We start from the raw sequence: 26,611 nt of genomic DNA, 5'->3' as shown, positions 1-26,611 counted from the left end.
GGGAGGATGATGCGCCAGCGCCGCTGCCGGCCCCCCGGCCTGCGGGGGCAGCGCGGACCGGCCGCGGGCAGGCGGCGTAGGGCAGCGCCGAGGCGCCGGCCGGAGCTGCGGCGGTTCCCCCGGCGCTGAAGGGCAGGCGGCGGGGCCCCGCCATGGAGAAGGCGGCGGCGGCGGCGGCGGAGCTCCGGCAGGGCGCGCTGGTGCCGCTCACCGCCATCTGCCTGGGTGAGTGCCGGCGGGGGGCGGCGGGGCATGCCCGGGCACGCCGCGGGGCGGCGGGGGGGGACACCCGCGGCGGCGGCGGCGGCCTGCGCCCTGCGGTGCTGCCCGACCCGGCTCCGCGCCCGGTCGCGCGTGGGCCGGGACAAGTTGGCGGCGCCGGGCCGGGCCGCGGCCGCCTGCGGGCGGGCTGCCGGCGGGGGCCCTGGCGGGGCCCGTTCCGTCCGGGGCTGCTGCGCCGCCGCCGCCGCCCCGCCAGACGCTCGGCAAGCTGAGGCGCGGTCGGTGCCGTGTCCGGCTGGCGAGGCGGCCGCGGCGCTGCGCGGGGGGCCGCCCGCCCCCGCCTGGCTGTCAGCTCCCCGGCGGCGGCAGGAAAAAAACACTTTGGGCTTTTTTTTTTTTTTTTTGCCTTCCCCCGCCCCGTTTCCCTGCCGTATTCCGCGCTCCTGCCTCCTGCGGGGAGCGGTCGCTGCCCGCCCCGCGGCAGGTGCCCCGTTCTGGGAGCGCGGGGCGGCGTTGCCGGTGTCGGCTGAGGTTGGTCCTCCCCGTTACCTGAAAACGCCTTCGCTTAGGGGCCGATGCGGCATGCAGCCTTAGCCTGGGGTGAGCTGACAAGGCGCCCCACGTATTTAGCAGGGCTATATTGACATCGGAAGTTAGTAAAGTTGGCTTCTCTTGCCCCTCCGTGCCGCGGAAAGACAGCGGCGGAGCGGGGCTGGTCTGCGCTGGCGGGCCGGCAGCCCCCGCCCGTGGGAAAGCAGAGCTCGTTTTTAGCAATCCCGAATAATCATTACACAAATCATCAAAAATGTGTATTTGCAGCCAGGCTGCTCCTTCTACTTCCATAAAAGTGGTGTGGTTTTTTTGTGTTTTTTTTTTTAACATTAGCACTTGCCTAGAAAAATGTAGGAAGTTAGAATGTTGGAAGTTCTCTGGTTACTTCAAATAGGTACATACTAATTGAAAGAAAAACGATGTAAAAAGCTGTCTACGCTGCAAAACGGTTTGCGTGTTGGTTCTCGCTAGTATAACGTTTTTGCAGAGACGTAAACGAGTGTCGGAGGCATGCACGGGATGAGTATGTCTGCTGCATTGTTTATACAAAGATAAAGATGCAAGTTTCAGCCATGTCTCTAATTCCTTGTTTTCCGTGGCCAAGTCTGACCTTTGTTAGAGCTTTTATTACTTAACAGACATATCGCAGGTGTTCCTGAAATCACGAATACCATATTCAAAGATTATAAAAACGCTAGAGTTTAAGTGTGAGAAGACTCCTTGTATTTTGGGCTGTGGGTAACGGGGAGTTGAAAGTTTGATAGATTTCTGCTTTCTGTGACTTCTAGAATTTCATTGTCTGGCTCTTCTTTTCAGCTGGAATGTTTTATTCCTATTTCTTGCACAACTGACAGTTGTGGAAGTTGAGAAACTCGAGAGGTGGGAAGCTTGTAAGGTATTCTGTTTCAGTGAACCCTTAAGAATACAGTGCTGCTTCTCTGACTATTTTTGTGTTTCACTTCCTGCTTGTCTGTGCTTTCCTTTTGTCTTTATTTTCAGTTCCTGCTCTCCTGCTTCTCCAGCGTTTCCTTTCTTACGTTTTTTGTTTTCCTGTAGGCTTTTTGTGCTGTTTGGTGTCTATATAGCTGCACTGCCACTGGCCATTACTGTCTGTGACTTCAGCTGTAAACTGCTGCTCCAGAGACTGCAACTGGGTTTGCTGCAACTCTTCTTCCATGAAGCCATTTTGTTTCTCATTCTTGAGAAATTCTGGAGGGCATGGAAAATTATCAAATAGACAAAATATCAAAATAGAGAAGTTCATAGCTTATGCTTGTGGGGAAAGACTGGCAGCTGTTGTTTGTTTCAGAGGGGCAAAGATGTAAATTTGTCTCTTGATGCAAATAATAACCACTTTCCCCCTTGAAAACCTCACCCTGAGAATTGCTTAGCAATCCAGATGAAGGACACAGTGAGTTGCCTCCATCGAGCGTGAGCCAACTGAACTGCCTCTGTTTTTTCTGACTTTCCCATAATTGCCCTCAACTGCTAAGAAAACGAGTATCTAGAGGACTTTTTAGTATATCCCTAGACTTTTACCTGAAGATTTTATTTGGACAAGGGACAAGAAAATCAAAGGAAGGGCTGTTGTTATTTCTCCTGGGCGCCTGACACTTTTGAGGGCCGAGTACTTCAGAAAATGCTGGTTTACAGTGCTCTCGCGTTTTGATGTGATGATCTTGAGTGAGGGGAAAAAAAGATATTGGAATCCATATGGTTTTTCATTTGTTGGGAAAGAACCTGAGGGAAAATTTGGACTTTTAAGGAGCTCTTCTTGACTGCTGTCTTAATCTAAAAGAACTTGAACTGAGAGCAAAGCAACTTGCACACACCAGCCAACAGATGTTTTGCTTTTGCATAGCTATAGTAATGTTTTGGGTGTGTTGGGGGGGGGTTATCTTCTTTAGGTGTCTGCCAGACCCTCTGTGCAAAGCTGGCTATAACTCTTTATCTTTCTCTAGCAAACTAAGACTGTTTATTTAAGAGTCCTCAGAAGAAAGTAACGTGACTCTGAGTCAGCTCATTCCTCTCTCTCACACCCCTTGTCTTCATGCTATGATTGCCTTTTAAAGGACACTTGGGCCTTTAGTCAGACGTGTGCGGTAGCCTCTGCGTAGGAGTTAGTGTTCTGTTATGACCGTTTGGAAGATTTCGCGTAGGAAACGCGAAGAGGGGTTGTAGCGTGCCAGTAAAAGACGCAGACGTTTCCGTGCAATGCATCTTCGGACAATCCTTTTAATTATGGTGATAAATAGCTATGCAGAGTATATTTAGGTACTTTCCTTTGGAGCAACATAAAATATATTAATTTTCTTAAAATCAAATTTGTGACTTAATCACTAGTTAATTTCTTTTTAGTCTTTATGACTAAATTACTGTGGTTACAGGAATAGCGGCGCTTTAATATTGTGTGAGAAAATCTTGTGTAGCTCTTACTGCTGTGATCCAAGATTTCTCCAATATGGATGGATATGCTGCTTTGTTGCAGAGAAACGGTTAGCAGAACTACCTTTTGCATCTGAGTTATTTCCTGATATAGGACTATAGCGTTGCTCTGAAGTGTACTTCCTGACCTATCGGAGCATGCTAGAGCTGTGAAATAAATAATTACATAGCATGTTGCTGTTACGTGACGATATTTCTATACGTTAATTATGTAATAAAATCAGTGCTGTTCAGGTCCTTTGAAGATGGTGTTAATGCTTATTAACACAGATCTACAGACCAGGCCTGTTTCTTCTCAAGCCACAGTGGACACACGCTGTCATTTGGTTGCTCTCCTTCCCTTGCATGTTACTAACAAGTTCAACCCTGCCACCGCTTAGAAGGAGCCAGAGTTGCTCCCCCTCCGCTCTGTGGCGGTACCCTGAGGTCAGTAATTTGTATGTTCTGTACTCAGTGATGTCAGGGGCAGCGTTCGCTTCGGTTTGCAGGGCCTGGCCTCAGCCTGAGGCCCTTAGCAGTCTGTATATGTGTTGAAATTGGAGCCTGTATTTAGCTCTCGGACGTCTGGCTTCAGGAAGGAAGAAGTCCAAACTGTGGACATCTAGGTATAAGTCACTGAAAGACTGCTGTAGGCATCTGAGTTGCTAGGATCTGGGAGTAGTTCAGATCCACAAGTGACTGAAAACTGTGACTGGGGCTCAAACTGGCAAGCTTAAAAACAAAGGGATTGTTTCCAGCTTTGCTGTTTCCACCTCTTCAGCGCTAGGTACTTTTTGTGCTAGTTGAAATGATCCCAGAAGGTGGTTGGAGCAAGGGTCCTTGTTTTGTAGTGTTTGGGCAGTGCCTAAGACAATGGTGGCCTGCGTTCGTACGTGCTGCTGTAACGTGAATAGTACTAACTGTGAGCGGCTTCCCAAGTGACCGTTGGGTACAGGGACAGTTTCTCTTCCTCTTTTCTCCTATTGTTCATTTTTAATGTTTTTTTTTAATTAAATGCTTGCTGACAGATGTACTATAAAAAGATTTAGGATTTAACATGTGCAGAGTTAAGCCAAAGTGAGTGTTTGTCCGCGAAGTTGTAAGTTAAGCTTTGGTAACTTTTTAGACCTTTCTGATTTGTTTTAACATTTCTCGTGTTGTTATTATTAGGCTGTATGTGTAAATTATAGAGCACTGCTAGAAATGAGAGCAGTTAGTGAGACACGCTTCAACCACTAGAGAAGTGCCTTAAAGAATATATAGGGAAACTAATATGGAACTACACATTACACTGACCTCTGAAGTAATAATGATGGCATAGGAGAAATATTTTTTTGGCAATAGCAACTCTTACCGGATCACTCCAATGGGTATATACCGTGAGAGGAGACTTCTGAGAAAATGACGAGTATTTGGAGACTAATTTGTAAGTGTTTTGCAGCACCTCCTCATCCTGCTTTGATTTTACCAGTGGACCCTTTTGAAAACTTCATTGCTTTTGGTTAGTCAAGTTAATCCTGTTAGCTTTTGCAGTTTGTTTTCAAGGTGACATTTACCTGGGAGAAACAAACTTTGCTTTATTCAGAGAAGAGATATTTGAAGATAATAATCTCAGTAATTATTTTCCAGTGTTTAAGCAGGTAAAGTGACTCGCTGTGATTAAGAATGTTTTAGCATAATTGTTCTTCTGTGTTCCCCAATTAAAAAAAAAAAAAAAGACAATTTAGATTGGCGGCTGGCTCTCTTGGTAGCATATTTGACAGATACTGAACTAACATTCTGTGTTGGCTTTTCTATAGCTACAGTGAAGGGTAATAGTTGATTATGTGAATTATCAGTGTGGATAAGCAAGGTTCTTGTTGGAAGAATGCAAAACATTTATATTAGCACCATGGCAAATGCTTAGAAGTGGTTAACTACTAACTGCCTCCTTACACCAGTGCAATCTGTGTGAACATTATTTTTCTGTCTTTACACAGTGAATCTCTTCCTAACTGGGAAAATAGAGAGTGCTGTTACCTCATTAGGTAAGACATGTTTTTCTTATTTATGTTTATTGTTCTTTTGAAGTTGTTGCTTCTTTCCCACCTGAAGACATCTTTAAACAATACTGCGTGACCTTTGCTTGAGCAAAAGAGTAACAATGATGTTTTAGGAAGTTCAGAACTTTAAATCTTCCTGGGATTATGAGACTCTATGAATATCACTGTGCTAGAGAAAAATTAAGTAAGCTTGAGGTTAAGGTCTTAGTACATGCTGATACGTTCAGGGGAAAAATCTGTGTCTAGGAAATGTGCCTGGGAACGTCAAGCTGGGGACAGTGGCCCATTCCCGGGGGAACTAAAACTGGAATGTTAAAAATGTCTCATGAATGTCAAAGTGGAAATGCAACCGGAATTGCAGCACTTAGCGTAATTTCCTCATCTATAGCAGTGCTGTTACCTGCTTTTACTGTATTGTGACATTGTAATGAGGGTGTGAGGTCCCCTTAGTGATAAGGGTCCCCTTGTGCCTGTCAATCTACAGTCACACTGATAGACACACTTTTTGCCCAAAGAGATCACAACTTTTAAATTAAAACAGAATAACCAAATATGGAAACAGAGGAGAAAAGGAGATGGCAAAACACAAAAATACTTGTAAGTCAGTGGGTTGATTAATGTGGGACTTGGAGCTTTCAAGTCAACATGGGGTTTTGAGAGAAGATTTAAATCAGGAAAGGGTAGTAATTTTACGATTAGGTAACTTCCCTAAATTTAGCTTAGGGGAAGTTTGGATGGACCGCTTAGGACATGAGTTGTTTTTAACACTATATTTCAATTCTTTCATTGGAAAGAAGTACGGATTGTAATCTGTGTCCTAGTCAGCGTTCTGTCTAGATGATTCTTCAGCTTTTGATAGAGCTTGGCGTCTGTTGGCTATGCGGTACATGGGTATACTAAGTGTGACTTGAGTAACTATACAGTGGCTGGCTTAGACTGGTGATACTACTTTAGTCTGAAATATGTAACGCCCCATCCAGTGGGCTCTGCTGCTTTCTAATGCTATTTTTTGCTAGAAACAGGAAGAAAGATGAAACATTTCGCTTTTATTCTTTCAAATCTGTGGAAAACCTTAGAGTAGGGTAGTCTTCATGTTTTCTTGATGCAGCAGATGTTTCCTGACAGTGTAACTAGAATGGGGGGAAAATGATCATAAAAGGTCACAGCAATAGTGTGGTTCACACGTAGCTTCTCTTACCTCTATATTACAGGCTAGGATATTGCATTTGTAAGGCAGATGACCCTGGCAGGAACTGTTTTGCAGGAGGTGTGATTTAAGGAGCCCTGATAAAAGTTGGGAGGAATCCTTGCCCTCCTCAACACATCCTGGCAGAGCAGCTCATTACAGAGTTGATCTTTATGATAAGGTAGAGTATGGTTTCTTTTCAGAAAGCTAGCAATAGCAGAAATAATGAGTTCTGGAGAATGCAGGGAGAGTCACCACCTTCACTGTATTTGTGCAAGCACTTCAAGCTGGAGGAACTGCTGCTACTAAAAGGAAGCCGTCCCCCCACCCTCCCCTGTGCCCCCTTTGCCCTTGCTCTCAGCAAGCCAGTTTAGCCTGTCGATCCAGCGGAGCGCTCGCTCTGGCTTTGTCAGAGCAGCAGGTTGAGCCCTTGGGCTGGGCGTTTGCTAGCTCTGATATCGGGCAGAAACAGTCTGCTGTTAGACTAGATAAAGTGAAGGGGAGCCCTTGGAAAGTCCTTTCTCTCCATAGGTGTGAGGAGTCTGCATTAAGCAGCGTGTGCAAGCGCCCCTTGAAGGAGCATTTTAGGGGACTAGGAAAAGTTTCCTGCCAACCCTGAGATAACTGCTGAGAAAATACATGCTGCCAAGCATCGAGTTTTGGAAGAAACGTTCCTTGTGGCAGGTGCAAACCATTCCTCATCCTGGAACAGACGGTTGAGATGTGTCCCCTGCGCCTGAGACAGACCCTGGGGCATTGCAGAAGGGTGCAAAACGTCAGGATTTATGCTGGGATAGTCTTAAAATTTATTCCTGCATGGTTTAGTGACCCCAGCTTAAACTGTCCCGTCCTCTGGGGGAGCTGGACCTCTTGCAAAAACAGGGGAAATACTACTGATGTGCTATTTTGGAAACTTTCTTGCAAGTTGTTAGTAGCAAGTATTTGTGACGTATTTAACTAGCAGGGGGAATCAACTGCCCTTTACAGTAGAAGGAACCCACCAGACATTTGATTATTACAGGAGGAGTCTCATTAAGATTTATGTCTGCTTGACAGAAACTCTCTGAACTCAAACCTCTTTTGGCATTTGTTTAAAGAGTCTTTGTGTTTTAAGCTATAAAAAGAATCATTATTAATCTGTCTTCAGGATTTATTTGTTTTTAAATATGCCATCTCAGAAAGTAAGATTTTTTTGGTTGGTTGGTTGGTTTGCCGATCTAGGGATCGGCATTCTCCTATGTTGTATTTCTTCAGTAATCCTAAATGTAGATAATGTAAGCTGTTTCCGGCTTTTACTAAATTGTGTTTTCACTCTTCTCTGTGCAGAAAGGCTGCAGGAAAAACAGTTGTAGAAAAAAAGGTTGTCGCTCTTGTCATGAATTGCCGCTGATAAGGCCTTGTGAGAAATCCCAAGATTACACCTTTTTGTTTAGAGATTTAATTTAGATGTTTTGATGATTTGAAGAGGCTTTTGTTTGTTTTCTTTAAGGAATCACACTGTCATGCTGAAGCCTAACTTAGTAATACGATACTCAATGCCTGCATCTCTGTAGTGTACTGAACTTTCTGGCTGTATTTCTTCCACATAAGAAACGCAGCCTTGAAGGTGTCTGATATGACGGAGGGCAGTTTCGTGGTGTGGAGTTTCGGCTATAGTACCAGCTTTGGCAGTCTGTACCCCTGTTCCACAGTGCGGTGGCTGGAGGAAACGTATTCTCGTCTTTCTCTTTCGTGCGAGGCGGCGTTTAACCACAGTCGCTCACTGACCTACTTTGCAGCCCCGTCGCTGTTCGGGGCTCCTGTGAAGCTCACCGGCAGTGCGTTGTCGTCGTCGCAGCTGAGCAGTGGGGTGGTGCGAGGGGAGAGTGGGCGCCAGGAGCCGGGAAGGGAAGCTGCCGCTGAAACCCCAGCGGCATGAAATTGTGCCCGAGTGTAGATTTCCTGTTTTGTTCCCAGCACTGAGGGCTTTGTTCAGTGTAGGTTTTGCTTTCCAAAAAGACCGTCATTTAAGTAGGTGAAAGAACAGCTGCTGAAAAGCAGCACTTGAATGCTTCACCTTGTCTAGCACCCAGCAGTGTCACAGGGAGGAAAGAGGAGGAGACAGCTGATGAGGAAGCAGATCTGTTGACGTGCAAATACCATAGTAATGAGCACTGATGGGAAATGAAAGGCATCAAGAGCCTATGAGGTTTGGGTAAACACAATAGCAGTTTCCTTCCTCTCCCTCCCCCCCCCCACCAGTTTGTCACAGTAGGTTTAGAAGGCTATGGACGTACCCTTAAAATAGCGTATGTTCTCGTAATACAAGTTAAAATTTGTGGTCCATTCAAATTAGGAGCCTTTGTAAGAGCAAAGCAGTTGCCTTTTTAATTTTGGATAGGCTAAGTCTGAAATGCATGTTGTGTGTCAGAAGGGTAAAGCCATCGTGAAGTATTGAAAACAGCTAACGTTGCAAGATGAACTGCCTGAAATGGCATGCAGTGTCAGTACAGACCATACCTTGCTTATGCCCTTAGATTTTCACAGCTCCTGTTTTGCTGTTAAAATGGAAAATCTTTTCTTTTGTCTGTTCCTCTCCATGTACTAAAGATGCTAATAGTAGATGTGCAGTGTTAATAAGAAATAGTATTTCTCACTGAGAAACTGGACTGTCATGTTACGTCAGATCCCCTGCTTACAAACTAGTAGCTGTACTTTATTGCAGGAAAAAAAGCTGCTAGCGATTTTGCTTCAAAAAAGCTGGAATACTTCAAATAACTGTTGCTCAGGATGTTTGTGAATACTTCCTAAAACTGAAAAGCAAGTATTTGGGAAAATAAAGTTTCTGCTTAAGCACACTGATGAATGTGTGAGTAAAAGTGATGATGTGGAGTCACCAGAGTGTCAGTGTGACTTTCTCAGAACGGAGGCTAAAATAAGCTTTGCATAATTATCATTTTGTTGTTTATTCTAATGCATGCACTGTCAGGAAGGTATTTTTAATCCAGAACAGTAGTTGATATAAGGGGAACAGAAAGGCTTGCCTTGCTGTTGGTGGAAGCCTCTGGATAGTGCTGTATGGAGTGTTTGCTCTGTTTGCTTTGTGCCTGTTGTTTCCTTCCCGTTGAAAAGTTTTTACTAATCTGGCAGTTATGAAATGTAGTCTTACTGGCTCCTTTTTGTAGTAGTTAGCTCAGGGTTCCCTTCTGCTGCTTTGATGCATTTATACAGCGGTAAGTGTGTGGAGGAGCACATCGAAAGATGTAAGTCAGGTGATCTGGCATGTATAATGAAATAAAGTGAGAACTGTAGCTGAAAAGTCCTGTGGGTCTTACTTTTCCTTTTGAAGTCTGTAGTTGTGTCTGTAGTCCATGGTTTTGCTAGTGTCCAGTGTGGAGCCTCTCTTTTTCAAAATGTGACAATGAGAATGTCTTGTCTTTATAACTTTGCTGCAAAATACTAATTTGAAAAATAGATGTTTTGATGTATTCATGTATTCTGTACGTTTTTGTGGCCTTTGAAACTAGTAGGAGTTATGTACATATGTTTCAGTGGAATGCCCTGTTTGGAGGGTGACAATAATAGCTTTTTATGTTTTGCCTCAGGTAAGTTACTCATCTAATGCTTTTTTTTATATTCCCGTGGCTCTCACTTCAAAAGCGCTTACTGTGACCGAACTGAATAGCGCCAGGCGCAGACTCGGCGATGGGGCCGGTCCCAGCCCTGGCAGGGCCCCGGGGAGGCAGCCCCATCACCTGACTCCACTGCAGCCAGGCAGCTTTGCTGGCGCTTCCTCACCGCCTCCCTCCAGCCCAGCTACATCTCATCCTGGCCGGGAATTGAAAATGATGCGTTTGTGTGGCTACATTTCAAGCAGTACTCTGTATCTGTGGTTTGTGGTGCAGTATACTTGAATGTATATGTATATGAAGAAACTTGGGATATAAGGCATCCTTTTTTCTCTTTGCCACCTTTTGATGCTATGAGAAATTAAGCTTTTATGAAAAACTGGAAAATTCTGCTGTGATCCACAAGTAATGCTCTGAATAGTCATGTGTTTTTAAAAATAGATTTTAAAATATTTTTGGAGAATGTTCAGAATAGCTATTGCATTACACAGAATTTCCCCTCTTGTAATCTACTGAGAGTACATTTCCCCATCAGAACAGCTTTCCCATTTGTCCTTGGAACATTTCACTTTCACTTTCAAATTGGTTAATTGCAAATTATAAGTATTTTGATTTGGCTTTAATTACCCTTCTATTGTCCTTAGGAAGATCTGAAAGTGCTTTGAAGACACTGAGCTTTATTTAGCCCAGTTTGCTCCTTCCCCTGTCTGGAAGTGGAGTTCAGAAGGAATTTGGAATACGTACTAATTTTCAATGAAAACATTTGACGTTGGAGTCCAGTTTACTTTTCTTCCTCTTTTGTCGGAGATCTTTTTAAAAATCATTTAAAAACTCTTCAGGTTTGTGATATGGTTAGGAGAATGAACAACCGTCCAGGAACGTATTATTAGCAAAATAAGCTTCTGGGTAGTTTACACCGAATATGGATCTCCTCCATTTGCTGAGTGACGTACCCAGGCTTTGGGAAGCCGGTAAGAAGGATTTTTGTATTATATCTACTTGGCAGATCCGCGTAGTGTTATTGATTGTAGCCTTTGGTGGAGTCATGCAAGGTTATTGATTGATCCTGCATTGAAATGTTATGCTTACCTACACTTAAAGCAGGTGTCTTAATTAAAAACCACGGCAGGAAAGAAAGTGGTAAGAGGATAAAATTATTGACTCTCATTTGTCTGCAATCCCCAGAAATTGATGAGAGCTCTTGTAGCTAATGTGAATTGTTGATTAGGCAAAGCATTAGCAATAATATTTTTTTCTCTCCTCATTAACAGCTGCTTGCAGTGGAGAACTGGAACAGCACACAGAGCGACGGGGAGTCATCTACAGCCCTTCCTGGCCACTGAACTACCCTCCAGCTGTAAACTGCAGCTGGTACATTCAAGGAGATCGTGGAGACATGATAACAATTAGGTATGATTCATGATGTTCTGTGGAGATAAAGGATTGCTTTGCTCAAATGAAACAAAATGTGAGTTCTTATCTGATATACCAAAATGAAGCCATCTGTCAGAGCTACCTGAAGGTCGATTGGTTGAACACAGGAAGTTGAAGCTGATTATGCTGAAGCATGATTGCAGGTTGGCCGGTCCTCTCATTTTAGAAATGTTCCAACATGTTCTGTAGGTTACTACATTATTATACATGTAAGTCACTTGTAGCCTTCTAATATATTTATCTTCACATTACATGTGTGAGATTTTATCCACCTCTGATAGATGAGGAGTTGGGAAACAGTAATATATTTACTCACATTGAATAGACTTCTTTCTCTTCATTGCCTGCAAGTAGGAATGGGAGAAGGCTATAAAACCTGATGTAACCTATATTCAGTTGGGCTACTTAAGATTCTTAAAGCAAAAATGGCTTTGTCTATAGTGTCTGGAAATGGTGCTATATTTAATTGATAGATGAAGATAATTGCTTATTCTTACTTGTCAACCAAAGCACATACTTTTTTTTGCTAAATATTTAATTTCCACAGAATTAAATAATAGTTATAATTTGTGGCACAATTTCAGCCCTTTCTACAAAAATATAATTAAGAAAAGACTATAATATATTCTAAAAGGTTTGATAAGAATTTTAGGCTATAATATCAACATACTGTGAATGTGCATAATCTCTCTGCGCTAACCATAGTATCCTCCTCAGACCAAGAATTGCATATTTAAAAAAAAAAAAAAAAACTCAAACCTAGGAAAGGGTTTTTGTTTTGTTTTTAGTACTGTTGTATTTGACACCATCTGCTCATTCTTTGCTCAGCTGCTTAAAAGGACTGCAAACCTCTTCAGCTGCAGATGCTGTGCAATTAAAAACAAATCTGCCACAGATGGAATAATAGGAGGCTCCTTTGTCCATTGTTCAAAATAGGAACTACTCATCAAGAGTAAGGAAGTAGATACCTGCCAGCATTTGAGATCCATAAATAGACAGGCGCTTTTAAACCCTATTAAACTGTATTGGACTTGGGACATTTGTTTCAAAGCAGAGATTGTTGGAAACTGAGGAAGCACATAAATGAGTCACAGAACTTTGCTCTTGAGAATAGCACTGCAGTTCAGGCTGTGAAATCATCTCGGAGCTTTAGGATTCTCCTCTGCAAACACAAGTGTAACAGAGCCTGCAGAAATAAGGGAAGGCAGGATGAGGAAACTGGTAATAATGTGTGCATACAGTTTGGAGACATGCATAGCAAAATCATTTTGAAAGTTTTCTTTTTAAAGGGTTTTTTTTCTTTTTAAAGGGTTTGTTTTCTATCACTAGATATACACAGCCATATCTGGCTCTCGTACGCACATGCAGACAATGGGAGCTATGTGTTTACGTCCTAGGGAGTTGTTTGGCTTGTGGGTAGAAGATGTGTTGTGGTGTTACATTTCTGACTATAAATGTACTTGGAATGATTCACTCCAGTGATATACGAAATGCAAAGTGTTACAGCATCTGAGGATTTCTTTAGATGCATAACACCGTTCAAAAGGTTGTAGCCCTTGTAAAGCCAGCAGCGTAGAGGAGGCGGCTGGCTTGCCCAGGCTAGCGTGATACAGGCAGATGGGGAGATGGAGCTCAGATACAAACGTTTTGTCCTCTTAGATGCTGGGGATGCTTCTTATCATAACAATTTGCTGATGGGGGCAAAAAAGTAGCTTTTTTGATATCCCCCCTTCCCCCCTCCAGGGAAAATCAAACATAGTTCTTGTGGTAAGATCTGGATTTTGAAAGGTTAAAAACAAATTTTGTATCATGTTACATTGAATGCATTTCCTTTGATCTTGAATTCTCATTGACAGTAAGACAGCAATATTATGTAAGTAGCATATTTGGGATACAGGAAGAGTCATTAAGGGATAAAGTTGCAACTGAAAGTAGTTTTGATTTCTAGAAAAACTGCAGTCAGTAGTGATTTTTTTATAAACCTGTTATTCAGCAGCTTTCCACAGAACAGTGTCCAGATCTACATTTGGATGAAAGATACTGTCTCCTGTGGGCATGTCTTTTAGAAGCTTTGTTTTAGTATCAACCTCTCATGTGTTTGTATAGGTTTTCTTCATGTCCTCACACTTCCATGCTTACTGTTTTGCTTTATAGTTTACTTTAAAGAAATCCTTAGGGGAGACTTCACAAAAACAGGAAATATATTTTCTTCCTGCCTGTGCCTCTCTGTTGACTGTGCATGTTTCAGGACTTTCTTCGAAGTTTGTTTGCTAGAGTCCTGCTGTTGAGTCCTGGGAACAAACGGCTAGCTACTGGACATGAGTTCTCCAGCGTTATGTTGTGTCATTTTGGATTCGGGTAGCCAGCCTATTAATTATTGTTTAGGAAATTACTTATTTTTCCCTCTCATTTTCTCTCTCTATTCTTATGCTGGTTTTCAGAGGGCTATGTAAAAATCCTGTAAGATCAGATAAAGATGGGATATGCAGTAACTGCCTTTGTGCCATCCTTTATAGGCTTTATGTGAGTATGCTTCCTTGCATCTGAGAAAAAGATCAAGATCTTTCTGTTTAGCAGGTCCTGTTATCCGTTTGTTGTAATTAACCCTGACATGGGCAGAGTTAAAACTGCATTTTATTATAGGAAATGATGGGACTGAGAGTAAAATGTTCTCCATTTTCAGAATTCAGGATAGAGTAGTGAAAGTGATTATTACTTCTCTAGTGACCCTCTCAAGCTGTTTCTTATTAATCGGGGGTGGGGGAATTGCCTTCATTGACTTTTATTGTAGTGATTCGTGTCATTGGCTTTGAAAAAAATTTTTTTCAGATGCCATCTGAGCTTAAAATTCTAGGCAAAACAGAGGACTGTTCATGTAAAGGCTTGCTGGTGTGTTATTATATGATGAATTAAAGGGACTGCTTCGTATTATCTTTGCTGAACTCAGAGCATTTCAAAACTTGACATTAATTGGAAAAACTTATAATGGCCATTTATTTTATTCAGAGTTGCGGTGCTCAGCTTTTGAAAAACAGGCCCTGTGTCTCTTGCCTAAGGTTACGCAGTTAGTTGGTGCTTGGGAGCTGGGAATAGAATAGATTTCCAGACGTCCAGGTCCTTGTGCTTCAGTGGTTAAGCAGAAGTTTTTAATGAGCCAATTAAGTCATCAGTTGTTCACAGTCTGCACTTGGCTGTGAGAGGCTGGCAAATAGAAGTGACTTCTCTTGCTTAATTGGCTAGTCTGTTTTATTTTGGGGCTGTGCTCTACTGATCTACCCATAATATTTGTTCTCCAATTTTTTAATGAGTTTAGGGGGCCAAATTGGACATTTATTTATTTATTTACTTCCTTTCATTCAGCTTTTACATTCTGGGCCTCCAAGAGATTACTATTTCTCGTCAGTTTTCATGATCATCCCATGTTTGTTCTTTTCCAGTTATTAAGAATGCATATTTTTTGTGCTTTAATCTGTAGTTGTTTGTGCCTAAATTACTTAAGAGGGTTGTAGGGAATTCCCAACATTATTTATAGAACTAACTTTTTCTAGCTGCTGTTGTTCCTCCCAGTGCAGATGGCAAAAAGCTTAGCTCTGCTAAGCATTAGTTTTGCAGGTAGCGCTTTTTTTTTGTAGTTACAGCAGTGAACGTGAGTATTTATGGTAAGCTGATCTAATGAAGTTCTTGCCAGCAACATGCAAATACTAGAAAGTCAATAGGAAAATGTCATTGTACGCTACTGTTGCTTCATTTGAGTAATCTTGCAGGCAGGATGCGAGACGTGGCCAATCCTCTAATTCACAGTGAGCTCCTCTGGAGTCCTCCTCAGGGCTGGAAGTAACCTTTTTCCAGGATCAAACCACTGACAGAAACATTAGGTGATTTTTACCAGAATTTTGTAAAAACAGATTTAGTGCTGCATTTTTCAGCTCACATTTAGTTGTTTTGATCCTCAAAATCTGAATGTTCCCAGTACCTACTAGACTATTCATGTGGTTTTGTACGCAATAAATTTTTTTGAAAAGAATTAGCTGGGGAGAGACGTTCCAGAGGGTGATAACTGCGGTTAATGCTTCAGAATAGTTTTGGAAGAATCAAAACCTGAAAAAATTTGGTCTGATGATTTTTGTTCTGTTACACCAGTCGTCATCTCCTCTATTCCTGTATTGTGTTGGAGACCCGCGGGCAGGAATGAGAACGTCCTGAGGGCCAAAGCGCTGTAAAGGATGTTCTGTGTGTTAGCGATGGGTGTTGCACCTTGTTAATATTGCAGGTCTTGTAGTACCCGCGTTTGCCTCCTGCAGGTTAGTGCCTCGGTACCCCTGCTGTCCCCCTCCTCTGAGCTACGGCTATGCTTTGCTCAGAGAGTGGAAAAAAGCCTTCAGGACAGCTAAGTTCTCCTTCCCTTCATCTTCCCCTGATGAGACGCCAGGGCAGAGGCGTGTGGCCGTGTAAGTGAAGCCTGTGAGCGAGCGTTCGTTTGCATCCCAAGGAGCAGCCGAGGTGCAGAGGGGAAACCTGTGGCTGTGGGGTGTAAAGCCCGGAGTTGTAGTGCCACTGTGCACTGCAGTTCCCGTGGTAGGACAGACCTCGGGGCCTACGTGGCAGCCCTACAGGCACCTCAGGGTGGTTTGCTGGCCAGGGTCAGTGGCAGAACAAGAACGAGGCCTTTTCTCTGCCAGCAGCCTTTCTGCCTCCTCTCACTCTTCTCCCTAAACCCCAGTGGTTCCCTGCCCGGGTTGCTTAAAAATACCACGGTCCGGTCAAGTATTGTGTGAGGTATGCGTGGCGCTGCCCATCAGTGCTCTCTGCTTCGGTGTGACTTGATGCTGTTTCTTTCTGCTTTAATCCCCCAAAAGGCCATGACTTTTGTCTATAAAGTGCCTGAGACCTCCCTCAAGAGTCATACCTACGAATGTTATTCAGTCCGTCTCCAGAGGGTGTTTGTGAGGTGTTTATGCAGTCCTGCAAGCAGCAGGAGCACAAGACTTTCTCCCTTACTTCCACTTCATACGATCAGTCGTTCAACTACTGGGCTAATCCTTTTGACAGAAAAATTTGCGTTCCCGTTTGAGACGGTTCAGCTGAACAAGTGAGTGTCCCCGTGTTCTGTTTTGTGGGTAGCAGGATTAAATTGTTCTTCAGAAGACTGTAACGTCAGCACTAGATCTAATTACAGATGACGAAAGAAGTGAAATAGCAGAGGGTGAACACACTATTCTGAACTCTTGAGTAAAATAAATCAGTGGGCTATTTAAGGTGAGATGAATATGGCAGAAATATGGCAGATTTCTTACACAAAACCTCGTTTTTGAAAATGCTGTTTAGTATTTCGTTATAAAGGAGTGTTTTTTTGTGGTGAAGATGCTTGACATCTTGTTCAAATGTCATTTTTTTGGTCTGGAGTGAAAGCACTATCAATTTACATGGAACAAAATTTGCTTCTATCAGAGACACTATAACTTAACAGGAAGGCAGAGGAAAAATTGCTATGGAGTGACAATGCCTTAATCAAAGCAAAATGTGTTTAAAATGTGTCTGTTGAGTATAGTTTGCATGAGAGAACGTAATTACTTTGTTTTTGATTTTGCCCTTAGAAGGAAAAAAATTTATAACTGCTGTGGTATCTATTGTATATAAAAATTTTAAGTGAAAACAAGGACATCCATATTTCAGAGAAATTGTGTTTATTCAGTGGTGTTTCAAACTTCCAGGTACTAGTATGTGATTAAGATGCTTATTGTTTAAGAACAGTTCATTCTTGTGGATCTTCTGTGTTGTCTTTTTCTAAGACGAAGACCTTTGTTTCAGTAAAGGCATCCTTGCGAGGCGTTGTGCGTTAGTGTTTGCAGGGAGGCTTTTAAAGATGATGCTTCCTTGCAAGTATATGCTGTTTGGACAGCTGTGTGCTCAGTTGGTTTGTGACTGCAGCTTGGAGTTTTGAGTTGAGAAGTTTGGGATTCTGTTCTGAGTCTGTTCCAGATCCACAGGTGACACGGGGGAAAATCCGTTATTCTCTCTGTGCCCGTGCTTCTGCTTTGGAAAGTGGGACTAAAGCTTCTTCCTCATCCAAAGTCTTTATAATAAGCCAAAAAACCCCTTTGTCAGTGATGTACTGGATGAAGTTCTGAGCGTGCAAGTAGAAGACTAGTTTACGTAGTTGCTGCTCTTTCCCTTTCACCTTCAAAGGAAAAGATCTGGCAGGCTTTTACAGCCTACTAGCCAACTATACCGTGATACTGAAAAATATCTTTCCTTTTATCTTTTTCATAGAGTTCCTCTCTTTTGTTTGTGTGAAGTTCTTTGTGGAAGGTGGCCTCTGTTTCATGGGAGTATTTCAGCCTTTCTGAAAATTCTGTCCAAGCGTTTTACATGAAGTACACAAATTTTTAACCTGCTAGTTTGTGTAGCTGCAGTATGTGGAAGAGGACCAAAATATATTTGTAAATGTCCTGAATAATGCGCCCTTTCATAATGAGACATACGTCTCTGTGCGTGGCTATTGTCATTGCTGATTGCTGAATACAAATTAATCTGTGTAATCAGGCTGAACAAATACGCTATATGATTCCTGAACTACAGGTTATGGTGTATCGTTTGGTTGTGTTCAGCGTCCTGCAAACAGTTTGGGCACCGCTTGGCCCTAGGTAAGCAAGTATTTAATAGCCATTGGGTTTGAGTCGGTGTAAAAGCTGGATGTTTGACTGTAAAAGGTTTATTCACTCTGCACTTGCATTCCCAGGAAGAGAATATTTTAGCCTTTCAATTAAAAATAATAGTGTTAGATTTTACAGTTCCATTTCCACTCCTTGCTGCCCTCATCTCCTCTTGTCCTCTCCATACCTATCCATAGCTTGAAGAACCAATTTTGTCTGTCTTTTTGATTCCCTGAGGAGTCTTTTTACTGCTCCTTATTGCTTTTTGTTGTATTTTTTTTTTTCCTGGAGGCAGTCTCCCCTTCCCTTCCATAGATTCATAATTTTTAAGGTTGGAAAAGAAATCATTTAATCTGCCTTCTGCATAATGTATACTGGAATTTGTGCTTTCACTCATGTCTGTGTTTTGGAAAGCAGTTGTGTTTAAGAGCTTTGAGTGAAAGAAGAATCATTTCTTCAGCTTTTGGAGTTATTTGGCATAGTGTTTATGCCTGTGAGATGGGTGCTTTTCCAAACTGGGGGAATTTGACTGCTGTGTTTACATGTACTCAAAGTACTGTAGGTGTTTAACTATCTTTGAATGTGATCTCTTTATGTCAGTACTGCTTTGTGCAGAAAGTCAGCTATTACAGCCTGTTTTTTCTCTTTTTAGCTTTGGTCCAGATGTGTTCTCTCTGTTACTTATGTTTTCTTTTGTTCCTAACAGTTTTAAGAACTTCGATTTGGAAGATTCTCAGAAATGTGCATTGGACTGGTTGATGATTGGCCCATCTTCCAAGAGGGAGGAGTACAAAGTGTGTGGATCTTCCATACCTCCATCTTTCATTTCTGCAAGGGATCACGTTTGGATATTTTTTCACTCCGATGCATCGAGCTCAGGACAGGCTCAGGGATTTCGCCTTTCTTACATTAGAGGTAAAATCTTACACTTTTATTGGCTTCGCTAATAACATCTCTGGTAAAACTGGAAGACAATATTTGTTGACAAGGGTCTTGTGCCAGACTTGATAACTGTAAGGTGTTAGCCATGGTGACACCGTTGTTTTTTTTTTCTCCCCACTTGGCTTTATTTCAGTCTTCCTGAAGTGTACTGGCCTGACAGATTGAATTGTGACACGCAGGGGAGTAGACATCTAAAATGTGGCGTTGTATGTTTCTGAAAGTTTTCAATACTGAATTTTCTCCTCTCCCCTTCCTTCACAGGAAAAATAGGTCAGGCTGTTTGCCAGTCAGACGAATTCCGCTGTGCAAATGGAAAGTGTATTCCCAGTACTTGGAAATGCAATTCCATGGATGAGTGTGGGGATAACTCAGATGAGAGAAACTGTACTGTCCCTCCAACAGAGCCTCAGTCCAGCATCTGTCCCTCAGGAACATTTCAGTGTAGTGTAGCCCATTCCACCAAGTGCTTGATGAATGAGCTGAGGTGTAATTCAGTTAAGGACTGCAGTGATGGTTCAGATGAAGATAATTGTCCTGATCTTTCTTGTGGCAAAAGGCTGGGTAATTTTTATGGGTCTTTTGCTTCCCCAGATTTATTCCGTGCTGATCACAGCAGATCAGACCTTCGTTGCACGTGGTACGTGGACACACAAGATAATCGACATGTTCTGTTGCAGCTTGATTTACAGTTAGGCTACAATGACTATGTAAAGGTGTATGATGGCATCGGAGAGAAAAGTGATAAATTAATGCAAACATTTTCATATCACAACAACCGGCATTCAGTGAGTGTGGAGTCTTCAAAGGGCCAACTCACCGTCTCATATCATGCCCGTTCCAAGAGTACTGGCCACGGGTTCAATGCAACCTATCAGGTGAAAGGTTATTGCCTTCCTTGGGAACACCCTTGTGGAAGTGACGAGGAGTGTTTCACAGACAAGCAGCATTGTGATGGCTGGTGGCACTGTCCAAATGGCAAGGACGAGGAGAACTGTCCTGCTTGCCAGAAGAACGAATACCCATGTGAAGGAAACAGTGGGCTTTGTTACTCAATACTTGACCGATGTAATAATCAAAAGAACTGCCCGGATGGCTCAGATGAAAAAAACTGCTTTACTTGCCAGCCAGGAAACTTCCATTGTGGTACAAATCTGTGCATCTTTGAGACTTGGCGCTGTGATGGTCAAGAAGACTGCCAGGATGGAAGCGATGAACATAACTGTCTGGTGATTGTTCCCAGGAAGGTCATCACAGCTGCTCTGATTGGGAGTCTCGTGTGTGGCTTGCTGCTGGTGATAGCACTGGGTTGTGCATTTAAGTTATATTCTCTGAGGACCAGGGAATACAGGTGAACGTCTTGCTTTTATGATGCTTTAATAACTGAGGCTTTTTTCTTTTATTTAAATGTATTACTCAAGAGACTTTGGGTAATACAGTGAAAGGAATCCAAGGAATTGATGACAATTAAGTAGTCACTGCACTGGGCTTAGAGAATAGTAGTTTAGATTTTCAGAAGGAGTGGCATGTCAGCTCTTGTGCGTGTTTCTGCTAATGCTGTGTTGTAAGTATTTGCTGAGTCCCATCAGTGTGAGCTCTAACCTCTGTCCCCCAGGCGCATTGGTCTTGCTGTGTAGATTGCGTGTGTGTTTCTGTGCCTGTGTTTTGAATGTTTGTGCAAGTGTGGTTTTGTCCTGTGGGAGAAAGTGGTAAGGGACTTTGAGGCCTGTCTCTCATCTTATCCGCCAGCTCTCTGCCATGCTGCTGCACTATTTGTGTTTTCAGTACCGTGTGCTTTACATCCTCTCCTGGATCAAATCTGGCTGACTAAGGAGCTAGAACAAGCTGCAGCGCTGTGCTGGGAACGTCGTGGTGCCTGGCTTCTGGCAGGAAAGCTAAAGCTCTCTGCAGCTGTAGGCCTGCCCCTGTTCTGTGATTCTTTCCAGTCCTTAATGTTGTATTTTCCAAAAATAACCTTAGGATCCTTGCTGAACAAGTTAATGCTGTTACTGGCCTAAGCTGGAACTGGACTGGAAAAACTTTCATAACCACAGAATCCAAGTTGGAACTGCACCAAAGAGTGTACTGGTTTGACTCCCTGACACTTACCCTTTACTCTTGTTCCTTTTACATATGTTAGCATCTTCATGATAAGATTTTTTCACTGGGCCTCCTGGAGAGCATGCCTTTTTCTTGTTACTGTGAAGTCCTGTGCACTGCTTTTGTGTTACGTTAATGTAGCGAAGGTAGGACAAAACGGCAGTTATTTTTCTTCTGTGTGTGTGTGTTGTGTGTGTGTGTTTTTTGACTCTGGTTCTGCTTCCAGAGCATTTGAGACCCAGATGACACGATTAGAGGCAGAGTTTGTGCGTCGGGAAGCTCCTCCTTCTTATGGGCAGCTGATTGCACAAGGACTTATCCCACCAGTAGAAGACTTCCCTGTGTACAATGCATCGCAGGTATGGAGACATGAGTGCAAATGAAGCTATGAGCAGCCAAACTACTATAAATTAGATAAAAGTCAGTCTGGAACTGTATTTTTTCGGTAGTGAAACTGTGTTACAGAAGTTCTCCTATAAAAACTGTGTTTTATGTTGTGAAGAGCCACAGTTATCTATCTTAGTGTTGTGGCTACTTTTGAACACATTAGAGCACTGAGTCTTCTATCATCAGTAACGCGTTTATAGTCTGCTGCTTTAGTGGTGGTCAGATAGGATGAATGGGGCATCTTGCTGAGCATAAAAGTAGAGGTTAAAGTCATAAAGGAAACCCTCTAAGGGAGAGTATTTTGGTAGGGGCAGAGTGTCTTTGGCAGCTAGTTTATTAGAAAATATGCATTTAGCAAGGAAGTTGATGGATTAAGGTTAAAAATTCCGGTGAAACTGAGAAATTAGTGGAGAGAACAGGCTTTAGGGGAAGTCTTTTAAATTTGTATGAAATTATAGTTTGTTATATCTGTCTTACAGGCTTCTGTGCTGCAGAATATTCGAACAGCCATGAGGAGACAGATGAGACGTCACTCGTCAAGACGGAGCTCGTCTCGAAGGCGCTTAGGCAGGCTCTGGAACAGGCTCTTCCACAGGCCGCGGGTGAGAGGACAGATCCCGCTCCTGACGCCCGCCCGCACTTCCCAGACTACGCTAGGTGATGGAATCATCAACCGTGTTGATGGAATCATCAGCCATGCTGATGGGACTGTTGGGAGTCCTCCACCTTCCCCTGAAGGACCTAATTTAGAGGCAGATGTCCCTGGCCAGGCCAGGGGCCTGCAAGAAGCTGGATGTAGCAGCTTGCAGCCAGAGACTGAAATCACAGAACCATCGCCCTCTGATGTCTTATCTAGTACTTGCACAGCTGCGTATGCAGAGCCTGAGGCTGGACACACTGATAAATCTTTAGGTGCTGAGACCTCCAGCAGTGAGCTTAAACAGTCCAGCAAAGTAGATTCAGGAAAGGCTTTCAGAGATCCTTTGTCTGAAAGCGTTACAGAAACGATCCGTGGAGGGTCAGCATCCAGAAGGACTGTCCCAGAGGGCAGTAGTTTAAGTAGAAGTCATCCATTGAGTGAAGAGCCATGTAGGTTGCCCTTAAAAAAGTGGGAGTCTACTTATTCAGACAGCCCCGTGAATGTTCATATCCAAGTGGACGGACAAAACCGGTGTTGCCCTAACTCATATCGGGAGGAGCCTTTGGGTATTCATGCGGCTTGTTGCCATTCTGTGGAAGTGCCAATGTTAGAGTCCTCTACTCCCCTCTCAGAAGTCAATACCAGTGATGATGAATCTTTACTTGTTTGCTAATAAAATTTTGTTCCAGCCCTGTAGATTTTGTAACTTCATTGTTTATATGACAGTGCACTTTGATTATAGGTGGTAAGTCTTTGCTCTCGACTTTGTCTGTTAAAACCAGTGTGCTTTAATTCCCCAGGGAGTACAAGACAAGACTAAATGGGACAAGTTTTTGTCTTTGTTGCTATTCCTGAAACTCAAATGGGGCAGCAATAGGCCAGTATATGATATCAGGGGCTAGGAGAGCAAGAATGTGCCATTGCAGTTTGGAGGCATCTCCATCCTCTGTTACTTCTGTGCATTTATTCACTTTGCATTCAGGGAATTTGTCTGTCTTTGCTTTTCAAAGTGGTCTTACTGAAATTAGAGAGAACTCTGTTGGAACCTGGGATAGGCACCGTTTTGATGCGACTACTAAACTAGAAACATGTTGTTGTCTTTCCAGACATCATAATTTAATTAAAACTTAATAATTTTAGTTAAAGATTATTTAGAAGGAAATAAAATCCTTGTAGCTTTCTCTTTTTCTCGTGCAGAAATCGCTCCTTTCCTTTCTTCTCCTCAGAAGTGCTATGATGGCCGTATGTACCTTGAAGCATCCACTACAGCCAAAGTTTCTTTATGGAATATGCAGAATGAAATCAGGTTTCTTATCTGCTATAATTTTGCAATAAGAGATTATCTGTGTTCAGTATAAGTGGAGCGCGTTGAACCCCCTTTGCAACAATATTTCTTTTTTATGTTGTCATACGTTATATTATTTTCATAACGATGTTGTGAAGGTTGAGGTATTATTTACTTTCTCCTTACCTCCTTTTCCTCTCTTCACTTTTTTTTTTCAGGCACTTTTATGATTATACCACTTTGCACGTGCCCTGAAGGATACTGAGGCTTCACAGCTCCTGTTGGCAGGTCACACTGAGCACTTGGTAACTGTCAGGATCAGACTCATACTTTATTTTGAAATATAATCTGCTGGGTGCAGATCTATAAATCAGTTCTTTTTTTGGCAGTTTGATCTATTTCAGCTTAAAAAAAAAAAAAAAAGAGTGATTTTTGAAGCTGACGCTGTGTGGCCTTTGCAACACTTCAATGTAAACAGGTGCCTTTTTGGTTTTTAGAGTGTAATTAAAACCAAGCAAGTTATTTACCTGGAAGAAGGCTCATGTTGCTTAAATAGGAGTGCCTCAGTGCAGAATGACACAATGTTTCGGTGTGATGTTTGGCCCTGTTGGGACAGATGGGGCCCTGCCATTAATTTACTTTTGGCCCGGATCACCCACGTTCTAACAGGGACTCTGATTTAATTTCCCTGTGAATGCAGTGACGAACTAAAATGCTTTATACAGAAATAAACGAACTTAATGATGTTGCTCCTTTGTAACTGTCTCAGTGCTCTGAAGCCTCCCTATTGCTGTAGGAAATCAAGCTGCCTGAAGTTATTAATTGAACTCGTAAAACTATGGTGGACTTCGTCATCTGTAGAGCTGGGCTCTGCTGGCCACGGGTCCCTTGTGAGCGTAATGGGAAACAGGCTTTTGCAGTGAGCAGTAAGTTTACGTCAGTCAAAGATGTTATTCCTTTAAATGGGTTGTATTTTTGTCCTGCATCTTCTGCTGGAACTCCCTTTTGGGAGTTCCTTACAAAGAGCAAGGAATAGGCCCTTGGCTTTACCAAAATGTAATTCAGAAGAATTATGTTAAATTGATTTTTTTTTTCTTTTTTTCCTCTCCTTCAGATGCAGATTGCTTTCATACTCTGTGTTCCAGCAGCAAAAGATTCAAACTCTTTAAGAGCGTTAATAGCAGGAAGGGGTTGTGGCAAAATGTATAATGAATAAGAGTCATAGTTACATGAAATAAATACTGCTCGCTCATTTTTTCCAAGTGTTTTCGTGATCAGAATTCATTTCATCAAAGGAAATGTAGTTTTAAGAGAGACTTTACTTTCATAACATTTGTGAACATTTTAGGTACATTCCGCCTGTGAAAGGTCAAGTACTACAGTCATTACACTGCCAGGGCTGTTCGTGTCCAAGGCTGCAGGTTTTAGTGTTTTTTGTTGTTTTGTTTTTGTCCAAGGTAATTTTAAATGCATAGAATTGTATTTATAAAATAGTAAACTTAATTGGAAGGAAGATTATATTTCAAGGTTAATATTGTGCAGATATGAAGGATGTTATAAATAAGTGCATATTTAGTTCTGTTACAGAAAATGTATTTCTATAATAAAATCATTTTCATCATACTATGCCTTAAATTGTTATCACCACGGTAAGGCTCTTAAAGTTGAAATATGTACTTCAAAATAATGTTATATTTTGGGTGCAGCTCTGAATAGCTAACACTGTATTTTAGTTTAAAATGTGTAACTTCACATAATTTCTTACATATCGTACATATTTTGTGTACAGACCCATAGGGTAACTCAGTGGAAATTTCAGTGAGAAGGTTTTACTTTAGAAACTTATACAGATCCAGGTTAATGAAAACTTGATGCTTGTGTGCAGAAATGTTCACTACCCTCTCTATTGAAATTTATAGCCCTGGGTAAATGAGAGATATGTCTGATGCTTTTTGTAAGCACATAACTTTTGTATTCTGCAATAAAACACTCTCTCTTGCCTCCCCAAGCCTGTTCCTTAAAGTGAAGAGTCGCACATTTACTGTTAGTTTTGCAGAAGAAATCTGTGTGTGTGAGCTGTGGGCACAGACGAACTGTGCGTTACAGTGTCTTGTAATGTAGATACCGGAAGGAAACGGTGAAGTCTGCCTTTTTATGTCTACCCTTTCTCCAGCTTCTAAGCATTAAACAGTGTACCGTCCTTCCTTGAAGATCACCTGAGTTCTGTTTCTGTTTCACGTCTCCTTATATTCAGAACTTCTAGAAAATATTGGGGAAAGCTGCTACTATGCCAGTAATGTAAACAGGAAAATTTCATTGTTACGATTTCTTTGTTCAGCTTGAGAGTGGAAAATATCCTCCCACTTTAATGACTATATGACCTAAAGGCAATCAGCTAATAAAACTAAATTTTAAAGTTCTTATTTTTATGTCACTTTAATAATACTTTCATGTTATTTAAAGCTTTTCATGGACAGAAAGAAAGATATTTCAGGAGAAAATTTTTATGCAGCATGCATTTATATATATATGTATGTATATATGTGTGTATATATATATATGTATATATGCTACAACACCCTTCTGTACAAACCACATTAAAAACCTGCCTTAAAAAAAAATCTCTGAATAAAGAAGAATCCCTAAACCTTTCCTTAATTAAGAAGAGTGGAAGCTCCTAGGCAGCATCAAGGGAAAACTGACTCTTACGGTTGTGTCTCTTACTGCTATTAAAGCATTTGGAATATTTGTTTGAACTTCTGTCAACTTCCAGTTTGTGTATGACTCTGTGATCTTTTCCTTAAATGTAAACTTTGTTTCCTTCTGTTTTCTGCTTGCCTTTTTATTTCCATGTTATATATATTAATTGAAATACAGCATTTTGCCATAACGTATGTACAGATATATGGTTCAGATATGGCATAATGGTTACCAGTGTTTTTGGATTCCTGGACAATGATACTAAGCAAGTAAGATGCTGGGCATCGTCATACTTTGCTCTTGGTCTCATTATCAATTTTTAATAAAACTTCACATGCCTAGAGGCCATGGGTTGCTGGTTGTTACTCTAACACCAAAGATCAAAGGTGCCTAAAGCGTGTATGCACGGCCTTCGTTTGACTCTGACTCTGCGAGTGCC

At 42.1% G+C, this 26,611-nt stretch overlaps 1 protein-coding gene across 4 annotated transcripts; it reads left to right on the top strand.

Moving 5' to 3' along the window:
• On the top strand, positions 1-25,473 carry LRP3 (LDL receptor related protein 3). Of its 4 annotated transcripts, none has more exons than XM_068955706.1 (7): positions 1-225; positions 5,178-5,225; positions 11,306-11,444; positions 18,828-19,036; positions 19,325-20,411; positions 21,387-21,519; positions 22,027-25,473. In XM_068955706.1, the coding sequence occupies exons 1-7, from the start codon at positions 153-155 to the stop codon at positions 22,858-22,860; spliced, it is 2,523 nt and encodes an 840-aa protein (XP_068811807.1). In that variant the 5' UTR covers positions 1-152; the 3' UTR covers positions 22,861-25,473. The 4 variants fall into 4 exon arrangements, with proteins under 4 accessions (XP_068811807.1, XP_068811809.1, XP_068811808.1 ...); XM_068955707.1 differs by lacking the exon at positions 1-225 and adding an exon at positions 2,870-4,624; XM_068955708.1 differs by lacking the exon at positions 5,178-5,225 and having other exon boundaries at positions 78-225.
• Positions 25,474-26,611: the final 1,138 nt, after the last annotated feature.

This window comes from Struthio camelus, chromosome 10 (assembly GCF_040807025.1).
Source record: "Struthio camelus isolate bStrCam1 chromosome 10, bStrCam1.hap1, whole genome shotgun sequence".
NCBI lineage: Eukaryota > Metazoa > Chordata > Aves > Struthioniformes > Struthionidae > Struthio > Struthio camelus.
Note: the sequence above shows the minus strand (reverse complement) of the source record. Positions and strands in the feature narration are given on the sequence as shown.